Below are 21,314 nucleotides of genomic sequence, written 5' to 3'. Positions count from 1 at the left end.
TTAAGAAAAATTGAATCGAATATAAATTAACTATCGACCTCTACATAAATTAAATTGCCATATAAAAACACATTGAATCATAAGAGATTTAATCAGTAAAATAAATTTATTTCAAGTCTTATTTCGTTTGAACGTTGTATCGGATTGTACCACTTCGGTCAAGTGATACTCTCCACACCCATTCTACAAATACATTCTTGAAATATTCGGATAACATTAATACTTAAGGAAATGGAAATAAATATGATTAAAAAATGCACAATAAAATATTTACAACAAATAGAGTTAGGCATATTTATTTACATTTGATACAAATGACTACATAACACGAAATATGTACATACATATTGAAATAAATACAAATGAATATTACAACCCAAAATAAAATAGTCATAAAGCAAGTATTTAATAATTACAATGATTAACATGGTAATAACAACTTAAAGGGCAAAAACAGTAAAATAGAAAATTAAAATACTAAAATGACAAAAACAGAAATGTAGGAACTAAAATAGTAATTAAACCGAATGCAAACTAGTGACTAAAATAAAAAGATTTACAAATCTTAGAGTCAAAATCGAACATCAGCCAATATATAACATACAAAATCAGTGACTAAAATGAAACTAATACAAACATTGTGGCCAAAGTAAAATATGACTATAATAACATTACATTTAATAATAGGACTAAAATAAAATATATATAACTGCAGAATACAATGTACAAATTTATAAAAATATTAGCAACAGAAGATCTAGTGACCAAAATACAAACTATATGAACATGGTATACAAAATACAAAATACATAAACTGTAAGAGTGACCAAAATGTAACATGCATAAAATATTAAGGCCAAATTAAAATATCAACAGAAACATAGAGGGCCGAACAGTAATTAAATCAAATAATAAACAGTGACTAAAATGGAATAATCATAAATTCATGGGCCAAATTTGAGTATCAGCCAAAATCACACAACACATGTAATAAGTGACTAAAATAAAATTATTATAAATATCATAGCCTAAATTAAAAACTAATGAAATTGAAATAAATAACCAAATATGGACTGAAATGAAACAAATCTAAACTCTAAGGCGTAAAATCAAATAATTACACAAACCATGCAAATGAGGACTAAAACAATTTCATAGAAATACGGAGGATCAAAAAGTAATTAAACAAAATGTCGGACAGTGACCAAAATAGAACATTTGCAAATATGATGGCTAAACTCAAACACCCACAAAATATCATAATACAAGAAATTATGACTAAAATGAAACTATTACAAACATTGTGGCCAGAGTTCAACATTAACAAATAATAATATAACACATAGTAATAGGACTAAAATAGAAATACAGAAACATAAGTGCTCAAAATATAATAAAGCAAACTTTCAGTATATGATTGAAATAAATAAATTACAACTGCGAGGGACCTAAGGTGCTATTTACCCTTTACACTTGAAAACACGGAAGCCCTGACCCCTCTAAACGTCGTCGTTTCGGTTTGGAAATATAAGCCCAAAACCGGCTTATTTCCTTCCCCATTTCTCATTTGGTTCATCTCCTACAAAATAGGGAGAGAGAGAGAGCAGAGAACTCTCTCGCCCTTCCCTCATCAGGGAAGGAGCAACCACCCTACACCGGTGGTGGCCACGGCGGCTCACGGCGGAGCCCAGGGTGGCCGGATAAAAAAAAAGGTCCCAAAAGACTCCCTCACTCAACCCCAACCCGAAAAACAACCCCACCTAGCCTAAAACCAAACCTAAACCTTTAGATTTAGGATAGATTACCTTCGAAACACCGAGACTTTGACGATCTCTCGGATTCCACGGTGACTTTGGGGCTCCCCGGCTTCGAACCTAGGTAAATCTCTCCACTCTCTCTTTTTTTTCGATTCTGGTTTTTGTTTCTTTTTTCTTTTCTTTTTTTTTCTGGAAACCCGAATGAATCCCACCTCTCTCCGTTTTTTTTTTTCACACCCCGAATGACCCCCCCCTTTCCTCTGATATCTTTGCTTGATTTATGGTTGATTTTGCTTCGTTTGGTGAGATGATGATGATGCTAGCGTAGGGGTAAGGGTCTCTGATCTTGGTAGGGACAAATTTCCCGATTTATCGGGATTTAGGTATTTTTTTAATTTAGGGTTTTGATTTGTTTACTATTTCCTTTGATTGGTTTGATTTGGAACTGATGGAGTTACTGTTGGTGCAGGTGGGAGCAGTCGGAGTGGAGCGAGACGGGCCGGAACAGTGACGGTGGCGCGGCTGTTCATCTGCTGCTGGCGGCGGCGGCTGGATGATGATATGTTTAGGGTTTCAAACCCAAATTGCTTTGGGCCCGATCCAGGCTTGGTTCGGGTTCCAGCTGTTGGGCTTGATGTACTGATGGGCTTAATAGCCTGCAACAAAAATGTAATATTTGTAAATTAATAATAATAATAATAGTAATAATAATAATATAACGATAATAATAATATTATTAAAAAAAGACCCGGACAAAAACGGGTGTCTACACCATGTGTTGTGTATTTCAAACATTTCATCAACACTTTCTTCATTGTAATTTTCAACACATTTCATCAACAGGTATGTATAGAATATTCAGTTTTTTTTCGAGAACGACAACGGGAAACATCAAAGAAGTGGGAAACAAATCTTTCAGGAAGCTTCCTGCTAGGATTATGATCTCAAACCAATTCCCGGTAAGGCTATTTATTCATCTTCTTCTTCAACTAACAACAACATTAAATCGAAAAAATGCTTGAAATCCACAACCGAGTTTAACTTAGTTATTTTCCCTCCTTCCTCTCCGGTTGCTGCTGGTTCGTATAGAATTCCGTCTGATTCAATTTATCCGGTTGTCCTCATCGACTCGTAAGAGAATAGAATCTAGCTCGTCCATACTTTAATGACGTGTGCAGAAGTTGTACAACAAAAATAACCTCAATCTCACCGAAGCCCTGATGGGACAAATTGGGCTTTTTTCGATTTCTCAAACCACAACCATGAGAAAACTGGTGACGTATTTCACTGAAGCTTTAGCTCAGAGGATTTATAGATTATACCCTCAAAACCCACTCGACAACTCTTTATCGGATGTTCTTCACATGGACTTTTGCGAGGCCAACCCTTGTCTAAAGTTCGCTAATTTCACGACCAATAAAGCAATTCTTGAAGGTTTTGAAGGCAAGAAAGGAGTCCATTTTATCGATTTCTCAATGAACCAACACATGAAATGGCCTGCTTTGATGCAAGCTTTAGCTTTAAGAGTCGGTTGTCTACCGACATTCGGACCTCCCAGTCACGACGACTCCGATCATCTGCAGGAACTTGGTTGGAAGTTAGATCAGTTAGCTAAAAAGAGTCACGACGTAGAGGAGAACGACGAGTGTTTGATGTTGGGTTAAATGTGTGAGAAACACAATACATAGGATAAATATTAAATCTTACAAAGGATAACTAAGCCTCAGATTTGGCCCAGTGGTAGCATGAAAAGGCTTTAATTTATGTAACTTGGGTTCGATACCCACCAAAAGAAAATTTTACAATTTCATATTTAAGCCAATGAAATGATGACATCAATAAAAATTAATATAATTGTAATACCTCAAACATCGGGTCAGTGACTAAGTGTAAGGATTTAAAAGTTAGTGGTAATATTTTTTATAAATTAAAAAGTTTAATGACTAATTTTGGAAAATGTGGTCTAGGACTTACTATCAAATAATGAATTATTAAAGGGTAAAGTGGTCTTTTTACAAGAAATGAATTTAAAATTTATTTTAAGGGTTATTTATCATGTGAGGAATAGAGAAAGGGAAAGAAAAATCTGGAACTCTTATCTTCTTCCTTTCTCCACCGAGAACCATGGCTAAGGTAATTGATTTTAAAGTTGATGGGTTCTTTCGTTTTTGAGTTGGGTTTTAGTCCTTGGGTGATATAAAAGCTTAAGAAAGCTTAAAGATAACTAAAAACCATGGAATTTATGAGCTATGGGTGAATTAGTAAAATAGGTTTTTAAGGGATTTTATAAGATTGATTAGTATTTGGATTTTTAATGATATATTTGACTTGTCAAAGGTATAATTAAGGTGTTTGAAGTGTTATAATGGATTTAAAACATGTTTGGAAAATTTATATGATTTTTAGTTTCAAGAGTTATTTGGAAGAATTTAGAGTTTAAAGGAGTTCTAATGGATATAAGTTAGTGAGAATAAGTGTAAATGAGTTTGAAAGCATAAATAGAGTTAAGGGTAAGAGATTTAAGTGAAGTTGGGTAAATTTTCGAAGTGAAATAGATGAATTATAGGTAAGGGTATTGGTACTGGAAGAACAATATTGATACTATAAGATTAAAATGAAAGGGAAGAGTATGAATAAGATGAACAATATTGATACTGATTGAAGTAGTATCGATACTGATGTGGAGGTATCGATACCAAGAGTAAGGTACCGATATTGTAATTGAAAATGAATTTCAGAATGCCAAAATGGTATCGGTACTAAAGTAGGTATCGGTACCATAGAAGAGAAGTATCAGTACTATGGGTAGAGTACACATACTATTAAGCCTGAAATGTTAAGTTAGGTGTTCCATTTTGTTCAAGTAAAAGTTAATTGGCTAGATGTAATTGAGCTTCGATATTCATGGGTTATATTATTGTGTAGATTTGATTGAAATAAAGTGTTGAACAAATAGACGTGTAAAGTTAGTAAGCTAAAGTGGAAAGGATGTATGCTTAGGACTTAAGTGAGGCAAAGATGAGTGCATTCATATTTATGTTTTAAAGTATGGAATCAGGAAGACTTGCGACGAGTCGACCTCAAAAGATTTGGAAAGAAATTGTTTTCAAATTGTTCTATGTTAAATATATTTTACATTGTTTTGCTAAATGATTCTTTGAATAAATTTTGGGTATGAATTACTCAATCTATTTTATATGATAAATTTGTTTTAGTATGTGTGCAATATTTCAATTATATTGTTTATAGGAATGGTTTCTATATAGAACATAAATGATGTTGAATTAAGCCAAGATATGAATATGTGCTATATGTGAATATATGTTATGTGAAATGAAATACTATGAGACTAAGTTCTATGTGAATAAATGTTAAACTTGGATAATGCTACGTCAAATTTGTTCTACGTGAAAATCCCTATGTGAATGTATTCTATGTGAATAAAACACAATCTGAGCAATGAAATGAAAAATAATTACAAGCTAAAGCTCAAAGTATATTTTATGAGAATTAGGGGTATAGTTGGCATACCAAGAATCGAGGGTTCTATGTGGTCCTTCGGGACAAACCTATGTGGTCTTTCGGGACAAACCTATGTGGTCCTTCGGGACAAACCTATATGGTCCTTTGGGACAAATATGTGGCACTTTGGTGCAAATTATGTGAGTAGTGGTAAATGCATTAGTGCACAACCTCAATGTACTCGCATACCTTTAGTTCTTCGCGATATACGTTGGGCTAATTAAATAAATGGATTAAATTAAACAAATTGATAGTAATTGAAAAGTGTATAAGTTTTATGTAATTTATATGAAATGTAAACTGATTATAATTTGTATATTGTCAAAAAGTCTATATGTTAATGATATGAAATATATAAGAGAAATTAACATGGATATAAATTTATCAATGTTTAATAAGATATATTATAAGTTATAAAACTTGTGGTGTTTTTGTACTTAATTTTACTTTTGTAAAATGTATATAAATGTTTTACTGTTTTATATTTCTCATAATGCCTCACTAAGTCATAGACATAGAGTGTGAGTGTTTTCACACGTAGGCCCAAAGAGATTCGATAAGTAAGTCGAGTTATCAAGGCAAGATAGCATAACTGAGAAGATTATCAGATCAAAGATATTTTAAATAGTATGTGTTTTGTTATTTGAAATGTTGTTAGCATGTACTAATAATGTTTTAAATTGTAGATCCTCTGATATGTTTTGCAAATATGTTTCATTTTCCAATAAAAGTTAAATTTTAGTCAGATTTTCAAATAGTCAAAGAGTTGAAAAGTCAATGTGGCACCTCAAACGTGTATCTGTGTCGTATACGGGTTGGGGGTGTTACATTTATTTGTATCAGGGCTTAGGTTGAGTCAAGTTTTTGAAATAGATCGACCGGTCGACTGTAAAAAATATTTTGTTTATACATGCCAACGAAATAACAAGTATCTCTGATCTGATAGTGTAATAAGTATGTTGTCATTGCTAGTATAGTTAAGTGATTAGATATGAAGAGATGTAAGACTAAGAGATCTCTCGAAGTGAAACGGGAAATAGAGAGTTAATGGGAGAAGTAGTAATTACGCAAAATGAATAATAGATGCCTCAGGAAGTATTTTCTAGATGTTGAACGCGATTATGAAGCTTTTCCAATCATCTACTTCCCCGTTATTAGAAGGAATGTTAGTAAAGAGTTAAAATGTTTATAAGAACCTGAGTTTAAGGGAGAAGTTGAGGAAAGTTCTGTATCTGCGAATTTTTTGGTAAATGATAAGAAACTTTTGTTGAATGGTCTCCATTGCTCTAAAATAGAGGTAGTCTTACTGCTAAGAGGTCAAGCACATGTATGATGGATTAATGTGATAAGGAGAGTAAACATGTTCCCTACTAGGATTTCAGAAGTAATTATTATGAAGTTATTTTTATAAGGTTGTTAAGTTCTAATAGATTGATTAAGATCAAAGAATGATATGAAGTAGAATTTTTAATGACTGGTTTAAACTTTTAGAAAGAATATATTGGTGATATGGTAGAAAGTATAATTAATGTTCGAGTTATGATTGAGTGGAAGTTTGAAAAGTTATTTTGAATTTGAAATCTTTTGTAATTCTTTGATCATTCAAAAGATTCATGAAGAAACTCTCTAAGACCCCTCACCACTAAACAAGTTATTAGTAATGAGGCAATAGTTATTTGAATTAGTAAGAAACAAGGAAATGCAAGATATATCTTATCAATTGGAAAATGATAGTTGGGAAAAGTAAGTCGAACAAATAAGTGCGGTGTAGCAAAGGATACTTGAAAATGATTCTCAAGTAGTACATAAAATAAAACAAGTGGCTTTTATTTGAAGTAAGATAAATTTATTTCGAAATATGAATAAGGAATTAGGAATTTTTAGTTTCTATGAAGCCAAGAATTATACTATCAAGTTCGGTCTAAGTTTAAATTTTGTAATTGGATTAAAAAATCTGTCAAAAATTATAAAAGTTTAAGTAGAATAAGTATCTTAAAGGGTTAGATACGTATTTGAAGTTAGTTCTGATGTATCAAGTGGAGAAATTCTGAGTATAAAGAATAATACGATTCTTTACAAAGGAGTGTAGATTACCAAAGTTAGGAAGATTCAATAAATTGGCAATTAATAGTTATTATAAGTAGTATGATGATGTTTTTCATATCATTATGGAAAGGATATTGAAGTACGAAGAAAAAGAGATGATCTATGTTACAAGGAAGTTTTTGAATTAAAAAGGGAAACTTGAAGTGTTGGTCATATTCTAAAGTTGAAAGTAAAACAAAGAAAAGGGATAGAACTTTCTAAGGATTTTAAGAGAGTTATAGAAATTAATATGTTATATCGATTGGTGTTGGAAGAAGAAGATAGTATTAGGAAGGCAAAAGTATAGTTCAAGTTTATTTTGTTAGAATTAAGGATGAATATATAAGTACATGTTAAGGATAGAACAGAAAATCACGGAAAATGGAAGAGTATAAGAAGTATTAAGGTAGTAAAAAAATAAGAAAGTATTTTAACTCCGGAAGGAAATAAAGAGATAAGAAATTAAAGTGAATGGTTTAGAAGAGTAAATATAACAAGGGTTATAAAGAAATATAGTCTAAAAGTTTAATATGTTGGTAAACTGAAAATAAGGTAAATTGGAAATCTGTATAATGAGAGTAAATAATTTTCAGTTCTTAGTATAAATGAGAAAGAGTTTCGATGGATTTCGTAACTAGGTTACCTTTGACCTCGAACAAAAAGGATTCAATTTGTATAATTGTGGAGCAATTAACAAAGACCGCGTATTTCATTCCTGTTCAAACTACTTTCTCAATGGATAAATATGCAGAATTATACATCAATGAGATAGTTAAAATACATGGAGTGCCAATTTTAATTGTATCTGATGGGATCTAAGGTTTATTTCAAGGTTTTGGAATTACTTGAGCAAGTATTTTGGAACTCGATCTAATTTTGATATTATTTTCTATTTGCAGTTAAATGGTTGGTTCAGTCAGGTTATTCAGATTTTAAAAGTCATGTTAAGGCGTGGGTGTTTGAGTTTAAAAGATGGGAAGAAAAATTTCATGCTAAGTTAACCAAGTGTGATGTGGATTTGTCTAAGGTTGTATTCCTTGGCCATGTAGACTCATTTAAGAGAATAAAGATATGTATACTAAGGAAGCTTCAGTTATAGTTGAATAAAATTCGAATGAATGATAAGAATATAGTTAATGATTATATTTTCTCTGACCAAGTTATTGAAGATAGACATATTACTTAATTAGATTGACAAGTGTCAAGAAAATGTTAAGATGTTGCATAGAACATTGACATAAGTTCCACGGTTAGTATAATTAGAATATGGAAACGAATGTGTGTTTGTACAAGAGGGAAAGTTCTAGTTTTGCTGCAAAGTAAATAGATAATTAAGTAAGAAAACATCTGAAATCATATCTCGAGTAGGTAATACTTTTAGAGATTTGTTGTGATAAAACTCCTATCTATGTGATGAATGACATTATATTTATACAGATATCAAAAGTCAATAGTATATGTGAAATTTAATGAGTGAAAAGAAAGTAAATTGATTAAATTCTTTGAAGAACAAGGACGTATTTATCACTACAAACATGAAAGGTCAATGTGATAACTGATACGACAAAGCTAAAAGACAATTTCTATTTTGAGAAATGTTGAATACGTGATCGTCTTTAAAATAAAGATGAATTTTAGTGCATTTCAAATATAGAATAAGTAGGATAAAGGAGAAATTAGAGACTTAAAGTCTAATGAATATTTATATGCTATGAAAAAGAGTTCTTGTCGAGTTTATTTTAAATGAGTGACATGTCCACAAGTTAAGAAGTTATCAAGATAGCTTCATATAAAGTTTTTTTATAGAAGAAAATGTTGGACACCATTAAGCTGGTTAGAATTGAAAGATCGAGACTTAGTACGACCAGATTCGATCAAAGAAGTTGAAGGCAAGTGAAGATTAATAAAGATAATCTTAAGATAGATAATGATCGACAAAAGTCCTATACATATTTGAAGAGAAAGGAAATTGAATTCCAAGTAGGTGATAAAGTGTTTCTCAAAGTCTCGTTTCGGAAGAAGATTCTCTGTTTTGGATGCAAAGTATATCTCAGCTCTAGATTTATTGGACCTTATGAGAATTTAAAAAGAGTTGGACCAATAGTTTATCAGTGAGAGTTGTCGCCAGAGTAGAAATATTCACAATGTCTTTCATGTTTCGATACTCAAGAGATATTGATTAGATCCTTTTCACATTATAGCACCGAAAGAAATAGAAGTTTATTTTTACCCGACCTGTAAAGAATAACTAGTGCAGATTTTAGTATATGAAGTTAAATAACTAAGAAATTAGATGGTTTCGTTAGTAAGAGTGTTTTGGTTAATCATAAAGTGGAAGAGGAGATTTGGGGAATGTGACAAGGATATAAGAAGACATTTCCTTATCTCTTTTTATAGTGAAAATTCGATGACGAATTTTCTTAAGGGGGAGAATTGTAATACTCCAAACATCGGGTCAGTGACTAAAGTGTAAGGATTTAAAAGCTAATGGTTATATTTTGATAAATTAAAAAGTTTAAGGACTAATTTTGGAAAATATGGTCTAGGACTTATTATTAAAGATTGAAGGATTGAAGGGCAAAATGGTATTTTGAAAATAAATGAATTTAAAATTCATTTTAAGGGTTATTTATCATGTGAGGAATAGAGAAAGGGAAAGAAAAATCTGGAACTCTTCTCTTCTTCCTTTCTCCACCGAGAACCACCATGGTTGAGGTAAGTGATTTTAAAGTTGATGGGTTCTTTCATTTTTGAGTTGGTTTTTAGTCCTTGGGTGATATAAAAGCTTAAGAAAGGTTAAAGATAACTAAAAACCATGGAATTTATGAGTTATGGGTGAATTAGTAAAATGGGTTTTTAAGGGATTTTATGAGATTGATTAATATTTGGATTTTTAATGATATATTTGACTTGTAAAAGGTCTAATTAAGGTGTTTGAAGTGTTAGAAATGATTTAAAACATGTTTGGAAAATTTATAAGATTTTTAGTTTGAAGAGTTCTATGGAAGAATTTAGAGGTTAAAGGAGTTCTAGTGGATATAAGTTAGTGGGAATAAGTGTAAATGAGTTTGAAAGCATGAATAGAGTTAAGGGTAAGAGATTTAAGTGAAGTTGGGTAAATTTTCTAAGTGAAATAGATTAATTCATGGTAAAGGTATCGGTACTAGAAGAACAGTACTGATACTATAAGATTAAAATGAAAGGGGATAGTATGAATATAATGAACAATATCGATACTGAGTGAAGTAGTATCGATACTGATCTGGAGGTATCGATACCAAGAGTAAGGTATCGATACCAAGAGTAAGGTATCGATATTGTAATTGAAAATGAATTCCAGAATGTCAAAATGGTATCAATACTAAAGTAGGTATCTGTACCATAGAAGAGAAGTATCGATACTATGGGTAAAGTATCGATACTATGGGTAGAGTATCGATACTATTCAGCTTGAAATGTTAAGTTAGGTGTTCCATTTTGTTCAAGTAAAAGTTAATTGACTAGATGCAATTGAGCTTCAATATTCATGGGTTATATTAATGTATAGATTTGATCGAAAGCAAGTGATGAACAAATGAACATGTAAAGTTAGTAAGCTAAAGTGGAAATGATGTATAGTTAGGACTTAAATGAGGCAAAGGTGAGTGCATTCATATTTATGTTTTAAAGTATGGAATGAGGAAGACTTGCGATGAGTCAACCTCATATGATTTGGAAATAAATTGTTTTCAAAATGTTCTATGTTAAATATATATTTTTACATTGTTTTGCTAAATGATTCTTTGAATAAATTTTGGGTATGAATTACTCAATCTATTTTACATGATAAGTTTGTTTTAGTATGTGTGAAATATTTCAATTATATTTTTTATAGGAATAATTTCTATATATAACAATAAATGATGTTGAATTAAGCCAAGGTATGAATATGTGTTATATGTGAATATATACTATGTGAAATGAAATACTATGAGACTAAGTTCCATGTGAATAAATGTTAAACTTGGATAAAGCTACGTGAAATTTGTTCTACATGAAAATACCCTAGGTGAATGTATTCTATGTGAATAAAACACACTCTGAGCAATGAAATGAAAACTAATTATAAGTTAAAGCCCAAAGTATATTTTATGAGAATTAGGGGTATAGTTGGCATGCCAAGAATCGAGGGTTCTATGTGGTCCTTCGGGATAACCCTATGTGGTCCTTCGGGATAACCCTATGTGGTCCTTCGGGACAAACCTATATGGTCCTTCGGGATAAATCTATGTGGTCTTTCGGGACAAATATGTGGCACTTCAGTGCAAATTATGTGAGCAGTGGTGATTGCATTAGTACACAACCTCAATATACTCATATACTTTTAGTTCTCCACGATATACGTTGGGCCAATTAAATAAATGGATATAAATTAAACAAATTGATAGTGATTGAAAAGTGTATAAGTTATATGTAATTAATATGAAATGTAAATTGATTATAAATTGTACATTGTCAAAAAGTCTATATGTTAATGATATGAAATGTATAAGCAAGAGTAACATGGATATAACTTTATCTATTTTAATAAGATATGTTATAAGTTATAAAACTTGTGGTGTTTTTGTACTTAATATTTATTTTTTAAAATCTATATAAATGTTTTACTATTTTATATTGCTGATAATGCCTCACTAAGTCATAGACTTAGCTTGTGAGTATTTTCACACGTAGGTCCAAAGAGATTCGAGAAGTAAGTTGAGTTAGCAAGGCAGGACAACATAACTGAGAATATTATCAGATCAGAGAGATTTTGAATAGTATGTGCTTTGTTATTTGAAATGTTGTTGGCATGTATTAATAATGTTTTAAGTTGTAGATGTTCTGATATGTTTTGTAAATATGTTTCATTTTCCAATAAAAGTTAAATTTTAGTCAGATTTTCAAATAGTCAAAGAGTTGAAAAGTCAATGTGACACCTCGTACGCGTATCCGAGTTGGAGGTGTTACAATAATTACTTTTGAAAAAAATTATTTTTTGCTAACGTGGCATTTGCTACATCATCACCTTTGCATATGTGGCATTGCTACATCAGCGTGCAATGCTATGTAAGCTTGTCATGTCATCTCCATGCATTGACCGTTAGTTGACGAACGGTTTTCATTGAACGAGGGTGGGTTTTGACCCAAAATGAGACATTAAGGGGTCAAATATTCCAAAAAAAAAAAACAATAAGGGTAAATTTGACAATATTATCAAACGTTAGGGGTATTTTGTTGCATTATGCATTTAATTTAATTTTATTATACTTTTTTATTTAACATTTTTTTATTTTAAATTAGTTTCTAACTCTTTCTAATATAACTTTGTATTTATGATTATTTTCCATATTTATCTCATGTGCCTTTTCAATTTTGTATATTTATTACTTATTGAATTTCAGTATTGATCTAATATATCTTTTTGCGTATATTTTTACATTTTTACTCTATTTTGATATTTGCCTTTCTTTCTGCAAAATATAATTAAATTGTTTTTATTTTTAAAATCTTCACTTATTTTCTATGACAGTAATAAATTCAAAGATAAATAATTAAGATCTTTTCTTTAATTTGGTCCTAAACTTTATTTTTATCATTGTTTACTTTAAATTTTTTGTAATTTTATCTTACAATCCTAGCATGTTAATTAAATTGAATCCTTAATTTGTTTTCTTCAAACTTTGTAATTAATTTTCTATGAAGCCTATTGATTGATTGTATGATATTTTTATTTAATTATTAAGCATGATAGCCCCATCCTTATTACTTAACCTTTTTCAGTAATGAATTAAAAGATAATGTTTGTTTATTTTAAATTATCGCAGAGAGTTATTCAAATCCACATAGGTAGTTTAATTCAGTAATTTAAAATGAACAAGTACCCTCCATTGGAACTGTTTAAAAATAATGACTTATTAAAATTAAACAGGTGGGTAGAAAGAGAAATGTTCTTGTATTTAGATCTAACGAGGATGAGCCACTCGACCCTATTCGATGGTTTAGACTCAGTATTTATAAATATTTGAACATTCTCTAACTATATTAAAGGCTCAATATTTTTAAAATAAATATTTTTTTGCAGCACAAACTTAAGTAAATAAATACAACTTTCAATTATGATACTTCTTATTTCTTTCCTAAAAAAGAAAAATCGAAGTTTTACCTTATATTAGGTGATGTTTCCTTTTAGTTTGAAGTACCAAAGTGTTGTCAATTTAACCTAAATTTTTTAAAAATAAATATTAATAATTCACCGCTTTAGTTAGAAATGAGAGGAATGTCACTTTACGTTATATTAGGTGGTTAACTCTCTCTAGTTAAACACAACAAATTATTAACTTTTCTCTCTAAAATTTTAAATAATATTTTTATTTAACTAAAAAGGTATCATTAATTAAATTAAAATTTGAATTCATAAATTCTATTTTAAAGACAATAATTAATCGACTAGGTACCTGTAACACCCTAAATTTTGAGTTAATAGTTTCGGGTTTACCCGACAGATATGTGAACCTTGTGGAATTTTTGTAGTTTTAGTCGTTGGGCTGAGTGGGCTTAATTGAGTCGATTTGGAGCCCAATTAGCAATAAAAAGGGTTTTTGAATAGTGGAATATGAGAAAGGACCTATTGTGCAATTTCCCCATTTTAAAAAATAAATACTTCATCCCGAAAAATTAAAAAGAATTTGGCACCAGGGCTTTCCATAAAAAATAAGAAAATTTGAGGGTCATTTCATTATTTTTAAAAGAAAAATATCAAGTCTTAATTTTATTGAATAGTTAACAGAAAAATGATCAAAATAGAAATAAATCAAAAGTTTAATGAGAAAAAAATAAAAATATAATAAGTAAATTGATTTTTTTTCTTCAAAATTTTAGTGATTAAAATAATAATGAAAAAAAAAGTTAACGAAATTTTGTAATTTACTCTTTTAGAAAATAACTAGACAGAAAGTTTAATCACGGAAGCGCCGTCACCGGTACGCGCCGTCACCGGTCGCCAGTCCTTGCACAAACTTTTTGACTCGAAGACTCAGTCAACTGGTCAATACATAGCCGACTCCAAAATCAAATTCCATATTTTACCGACTGCTTTCATTTCGTTTGATTCTCTTCCAAATCGGCGGTCAAACCTTCAAATCTTTTTCCCTAACATTACCTAGTTTTGACCTGACTTGGTTTTACTTTTACCTTACTCATATAAATAAATACATCTGTTTTAAAAATCGGATCGGATCTGCCGGTTCAACCGGGAATCGTTGCTTAGTCCGGTTCAATTTAAACTGGTTGAACCGTTATTAGTGAACCGGCCAGAACCGCTGAACCGTTCGAACCGGACCGGTAGAAAACCGGAAAAAACTGGGAAAAATTGGGATTTTTAAAAAAAAAAAATTAAACCAAATAATGTCGTTTGTTAAACGAGCCAAGTCGAACTGGAGTATTGCTGAGCTCGACTCGAACTTAAAAACTTTAAAAGTAAGCTCAACTCAACTCAAATTCACAAGCTAAAAATTATCAAGTTCAACTCAAACTCGAAATATAATATTGAAACTTGAACTCAAAAAGGCTTGAACTAAAAAAAAATTAGAAGCTCGATTGAAGCCTAAAATTCGAGATTGATTGAAGTGAAAGAATAGTTCACTCAATGCTCACCAAAAGGCTCCATGATTTTGAATGGCAAATTACCTCTATTATTTATAGAAGTTAGTTGTGACGCGCTTTTATGTTTCTTAGCAATGTGAAATTATTTTGTTCTCATATTTTTACTCTTTAGACTTTTGGGATGCTCTTCTATGTTTCTTAGCCATGTGAGATTGTTTTTAAAAAAAAATTAAACCAAACAATATCATTTTGTTATGATTTTTTAACCCCAAATTTATTTTTTAATTATAATTATATTTATTATTTAATATGTTTTACCTTAAATATTATGTTGTAGTTAATTTGAATTATTTTGTTTCACTTGATTTTATGATTTTTAACTTACATATGTTATGATTTGTTTTGAATATGACTTTTATATAAAAAATTATTTTTTATTAAATATTTTTGATATTTTTATTTAATTTTTTAAATAATTATGATGTCGTCCGATTTTTCCGATCGATCGAACTGTTTCGATCGGTTAAACCAATAAATCGATAGCATGACCGATTCGCTAATCGATCCGATTATGAAAACGATGATAAATACCCAAACCTTAACCTCCAAATTTCACCCGACTTCGCCTGCATTTGGATCTTCCAATACTCCAAAAATGATTTTATCTTGGAAAAATCGCAGAGCCCTAAACAAGAAGAAGAACAACAACCATCGTCTGTGTGAAGATTTGGACGCGGAAATCAATATTCCGACTCACTTCCGATGCCCAATTTCTCTTGATTTGATGAAAGATCCCGTCACGATGTGTACTGGGATCACCTATGATCGAGAGAATATAGAGAGATGGATTGAAGCCGGCAACGAAACTTGCCCATTCACCAAACAGGTCTTGAACACCTTTGATCAGATTCCCAATCATATACTGCGAAGGATGATCCAAGACTGGTGCGTTCAGAATCGTTCTCTCGGCGTTGAACGGATCCCTACCCCACGAATTCCGGTCTCTCCATTTGAAGTCTCCGAGATTTGTTCAAGGATTGCCAGTGCTACTCAACGTGGAGATGCAAACAAGTGTGTGGAATTGGTTAGGAAAATCAATAATTGGGGCAAGGAGAGCGAAAGAAACAAGCATTGCATTATAGAGAACGGAACAGGTTGTGTTTTGTCAGCTTGTTTCGAGTCTTTCGCCGCTGATTCATCCGAGAAACACGTAAATCTGCTGGTGGAAATTCTATCGGTGCTGCCTTGGATGTTCCCTTTTCTCGAAGAAGGCCGATCCAAGCTCGGAACCGAGTCTTCTTTACGTTGTATCATTTGGCTTTTGGGGAACGGAGATCTTTGTGCTAGACAATATTCGGTCTTGGTGCTCAAGGAGATTCTTCATTCGGATGAAAGAGGGATAATTCCAATCACCTTGCGGGCAATTGAAGGAGTTGCTGAAGCACTGTTTTGTCTGATCAAGGAATCAATTTCACCTGCTGCCAGTAAAGCTTCGTTGATGTCTATTTACTGCATGATTTCTTCAAAGGCAAAGAACGACAAGATGACCTCCAGATTTGTGGAAATGGGTTTGGTGGATGTGATCGTAGAAGCCATTGTTGAGGCGGAGAAAATCGTCTGTGAAATTGCTTTAGGCGTATTGGATGAAATTTGCAATACTAGAAAAGGGAAAGAAGAGGCCTGCAAGAACGCTTTGATTACGGCGGTGTTAGTGAAGAAAATCTTGAGAGTTTCGAATTGGGCGACGGAGCTTGTGGTGTCGATTTTGTGGAAGCTTTGCTTGGAGGAGAGTGTAAGGATAGAGGCAATTCAAGTGGGGGCGTTTAAGAAGTTGCTGGTGAGTTTGCAGGTTGGATGCGGTGAGAATACGAAGGGGAAAGTGAAAGAATTGTTGAAATTGCTTAATGTCTACAACAATAGAGTAGATTCTTCTTGTGTGGATTCATCCATGGATTTCAAGTATCTCAAAAGGCCATTTTGATTTACATCAAAGATAGTTTATACCCAGTAGGAAACATTCAACGAAAAACATTCATTCATTTGTTCAATTTTCTTGCCAAAATCTGCGTCTGCTGAGCTGCAATATTATACCGGGGCTAACAGAAAACACACCAACGAATGTTTGTGGACGCAAATTGCATCACTAACTCTCTCTCACATTTTTGTGTGTATATTTGCGCTCTTTTTCCCCCCCAAACATATAAATAAAAATTAATTTCTAATATGTCACTCATTGGAATAGCTTGATGTTATTAGTCCTTTAATAGGAAATGGAAATGGTATGCTTACAGTAGTTCGGTCTTCGTATCGAATGCACGGGTTTGTCATTTCGTTAAGCATTTTGAACTATCTCACCATTGCTTATATTGGAATTATTTGAACTTGTCATGTGTTTCAGTTATTTCTATTTCCTAACTAAATTTGGATGCTATTACTTGGAGTTGCAGATTGTATGTTATTGAGTCTGCTTACTATTTTTTTTTAATTTTATCTGAACATTGCTTTTGCTGGCTTTCTCAGCTTCAGAAACTTATTGTTGAAAATATCCTTGCATTCAATGAGACCTTCTGGATACGATTTGCTACAGAAGCGACACCTGCAAATCCGATAATGATAAAGCACAGATTTTTAGTTGGTTAATTCTAATGTTTCAATGGCACTTATGTGGTTTGACCTCATTATAGTCCGCAGTTTTTGTAATTCTTATGTTACTGTTGTTTTTCCCTCATGCAGAAAGAAAAAGACCAAAAAAAATGATCTGCTTGGTGTCCCTGCCTACTAAAGGCTCTAGTTGATCAGTGTCAATCATTATCAAGAACACAAATTGAACCTTTGAGCCATTTAACCTTTGCTTTGTGTTCCCAAAAGGAAAAAATAAAGAAGGCCCTGCTTTCTTGTCTCAATGAGCAACAAAACTTGATTTCTATAGTTTGAGAATTAGTTGTTTTGCTGACGCCAGTATCTTTTACAAAATGTTATCCGACACGTACAAGTTACATAAAATTTGAAGGTTAGTGCCATGTCTTTAAAGTATTTACCCACATTGACTTTGTATACTGATAATGGAGCTTCTCAAGCTATTCTGATTTAAAGTTTGTTATCTGTAGTACTTAGTACTTGAAAGGCATGTCTGCATTACTTTGGATAGAAATATTATTTATTGTTCATCTAGGATTAATTAACAACATTGAACTTTGATACAGGTACTCCCTTAAACTTTATATTATCTTCTTGACATTATTAAGAATTAGAAGTATTGATGCAACATGCTTAATCAAATGACTTAAAGCACAGTTTTGCACTCTTTTTTTACCCAAATATATAAATAATTATTTTAGATTCGAGCAGTTGCATATATAGAGTTGTTGTAAATAAATTAAGAAAATTTAGAATAAATATTATATTATAATCATTCTAATTAATAAAAATATTCTTAATATAGTTTTTGAGTCTGCAAAAAAAACTTCCTACAAGAGAATTGCATTATAATTTGTTTAAAATAAATAAAAATGAATGAAAGAAAGAATCAATTTATTCATTTTGAGATGTAAATTGTTTATTTTTTTAGTAAAAAGACAAATACAATTCAAGTAATAGTACATGATATGTTTTTTTTATAGGGTAAACTATATCAATGGTCATTAATATTTTACTATTTTTTTATTTTATTTTTAAAAATAACAAATTGATCACTAATGTTATCGATTAGTAACAAATAGATCATTAAACGTTAACACTTAATAATATGGGTGACGGAAAGCTTACCTGACCGTTAACTGCCACGTTGGACAACCTGTTGATCGAAGCTTCAACTAATTACAACCACCTTAGTCCTAAGGTTACCAAGAAGGAAGATGGGGGATCTGATGCTAGCTGTTTTCCCAAATGTCACAAGCCACACTTATATTGCTTCTTTCTCTGATAGGGGAGGTCCTTATCTTCATCATAACACTTACTCTGATCAGTGAATTAGAGTTGGTTAGGGTTTGACTCATCATCCTACGGTATGGAAGCGAACCATTTCTTTCGCTTGCAACGATTTTTCTCCGAGGAGGAAGGGATAAAGTTCTACTCTTCAACGACCTTTTCGTTGAATAGCTCATGGCTCTCCGAGGAAATCCATTTCATATTGCAGATCATCGCATTGTAACCTGCCTCACAAAGATAAACCATCACTTTACGCCTGAAAAAGTAGATGTATTCGTTTCGAAAGGGGAAATCATTTGCGTTGCTTGCAAAACGTCGGCTACAAATAGATTTCCATAGTAATCCATTTTGATAAGAGCGATAAATTTGACGATGATCTCCAACGAGATCGTATAATCAAGTTCTGAAACGACTAAATTGGCGTCAATTGTGTAAGTATTATTACGATCCTATTGATCGGTAGCATCGTGGTTATCTTCGGGAGAACTATGAACGTGTTCGAAGAGGCAAGGAGAGACATCTCCGACGACGGTGGTGGAGGCAAAATGTTCGCTTCTGCTTATTGAATAACCGACGCCGACGAGTTGAGCCTTGACTCCGTTGTTAAGTGAGTCAGTGACTCGTTTTACTCTTCTATAAAACCTACTAGCCATTGAAGTTGTGAATATGAATGTGTTTTATTTGGGGTTTTTTGGGGTTTTAGATTCATATTATCTTCAATATAACACTTTCCCCTCTGATCTCTTGTTAAATTGCTTCTCTGATCGTAAATGAGACAAGACATGTCGCGAGCTATTTGATGTCAACTCGGTTAAAACTCGATAAATATTTGACTCGAGTTCGACTTGAGTTCTTAATGAATTGAAACGAGCTATTTGATACTTAATTCGAAAAACTCGTAAACAGTTCGAAAATATAATATATTAACATTTTATTTTTAAAAAATAAATTATTAATAATATTAACATTTATGTCTTGAGTTTTTCAAAAATATGCAGTACAATGTTTTTATGTATTTAAGGTTCGAGTTTGAGACTTTAATCAAGTTAAAAATAAATTATTAATAATATTAACATTTATGTCTTGAATTTTTTAAAAATATGCAGTACAATGTTTTCATGTATTTAAGGTTCAAGTTCGAGTTTAAGACTTTAATCGAGTTAAGTTTAAGAGTTTTCTTTTCTTTTTAAGTTTTTATGAGCTTCAATTAATGATTACGAGTTCGAGTCAAACTTGAAAATTTTAGACTTACGAGTTTTGGAGTCGAGTATAACTCCATTTCAGAGTTTTTGAATCGAATCGAGCTCAGGAATACTCGAGCTCGACTCGACTCGACTCCTTAACTGTCATATCTCTTGTTGTCTCCTTGTTATGGGATAAAGATGTGAGCTTTGGGTTTTGGAGTTTCGGATAAAACTTTTTTCTCAACTTCTTTAGTCGAAGTTTTTGTTTGTAGACTCACTTCTTTTCCCTCTGTTCGTGCTTACACAACAACCTTTTCGAGGAAATGGAAGCTATGGACTGACTTTGACTCAAAAGTAAAGAGACATTGTAGTGTTAAGCTAAAAAATCAAGCTTTTTCTTCTTATGAAAGATTTGTTATTAATTTTTGTCTCTAAAAAATAAAGAAGAAGATGAGAGAAAGTAGCAATAAATTGCTTTTATTGTAAACATTTAACTATAATTTGGTAATGATAAGTGTAGACACTCATTTTCGTTAACATATATTTTATATATACATATATTTATATATATATATATATTATAGTTTGTAAACGGTTTTTAAAAATACATATATAATATGTAGTTTTTAAAATATTTTTGAAAACTATATAATATATAATTTTTAAAACATTTTAAAAAATATATATACTATATAATTTTTAAAATCATTTTGAAAACTTATATAATATATAATTTTGAAAACATTTTTGAAAATTTATATAATATATAGTTTTTAAAACATTTATATATTATATAGCTTTTGAAAAACGTTTTTGAAATATATATAATATATAATTTTTTTAAAACATTTTAGAAAATATATATATTATATAGTTTTTTTTAAACGTTTTTGAAAAATACATATAATATAAAAGTAAATGGTCGGTGACGACTCTAACCCCATTATTTTAAGTCAAAGCTCAATTTCGAACTCAACCGAAAGACGGTTCCAACAATAAGGTGATCAACAATCGAGCTAAACGATTAACAATCCGGTAAGCTTTTCGTCAACCATATTAATAATAATTAATGACAAGTAATTGATTTGTTATTTATGAAACTTATAAAATTTCAATAACAAAAATAAAAATTTATTCAAATGTTATTGACCATTTGTGCAGTGTACCCTTTTTATATTTCTATTCATTGGTATGGTTTCTATATGGTTAAGGCTAA

At 31.3% G+C, this 21,314-nt stretch overlaps 2 protein-coding genes across 2 annotated transcripts; both read left to right on the top strand.

Moving 5' to 3' along the window:
- Positions 1 to 3,019: 3,019 nt before the first annotated feature.
- On the top strand, positions 3,020 to 3,421 carry LOC120197109 (DELLA protein GAI1-like). The gene has a single exon (XM_039198725.1). It carries the CDS (start codon positions 3,020 to 3,022, stop codon positions 3,419 to 3,421), a length of 402 nt encoding a protein of 133 aa, XP_039054656.1.
- Positions 3,422 to 15,623: 12,202 nt separating this feature from the next.
- On the top strand, positions 15,624 to 17,170 carry LOC120197101 (U-box domain-containing protein 21-like). The gene has a single exon (XM_039198720.1). It carries the CDS (start codon positions 15,643 to 15,645, stop codon positions 16,966 to 16,968), a length of 1,326 nt encoding a protein of 441 aa, XP_039054651.1. The 5' UTR covers positions 15,624 to 15,642; the 3' UTR covers positions 16,969 to 17,170.
- The last annotated feature ends 4,144 nt before the right edge of the window (positions 17,171 to 21,314 follow it).

This window comes from Hibiscus syriacus, unplaced genomic scaffold, assembly GCF_006381635.1.
Source record: "Hibiscus syriacus cultivar Baekdansim isolate YM2019G1 unplaced genomic scaffold, ASM638163v2 tig00117046_pilon, whole genome shotgun sequence".
In the NCBI taxonomy this organism is placed as follows: domain Eukaryota; kingdom Viridiplantae; phylum Streptophyta; class Magnoliopsida; order Malvales; family Malvaceae; genus Hibiscus; species Hibiscus syriacus.
This window is presented reverse-complemented; position numbering and strand designations above follow the sequence as displayed.

What these genes read in the sequence shown, in the direction of transcription:
- LOC120197109 (XM_039198725.1), top strand. Translation starts at nt 3,020, where the DNA reads ATGAGAAAACTGGTGACGTATTTCACTGAAGCTTTAGCTCAGAGGATT.
- LOC120197101 (XM_039198720.1), top strand. Translation starts at nt 15,643, where the DNA reads ATGATTTTATCTTGGAAAAATCGCAGAGCCCTAAACAAGAAGAAGAAC.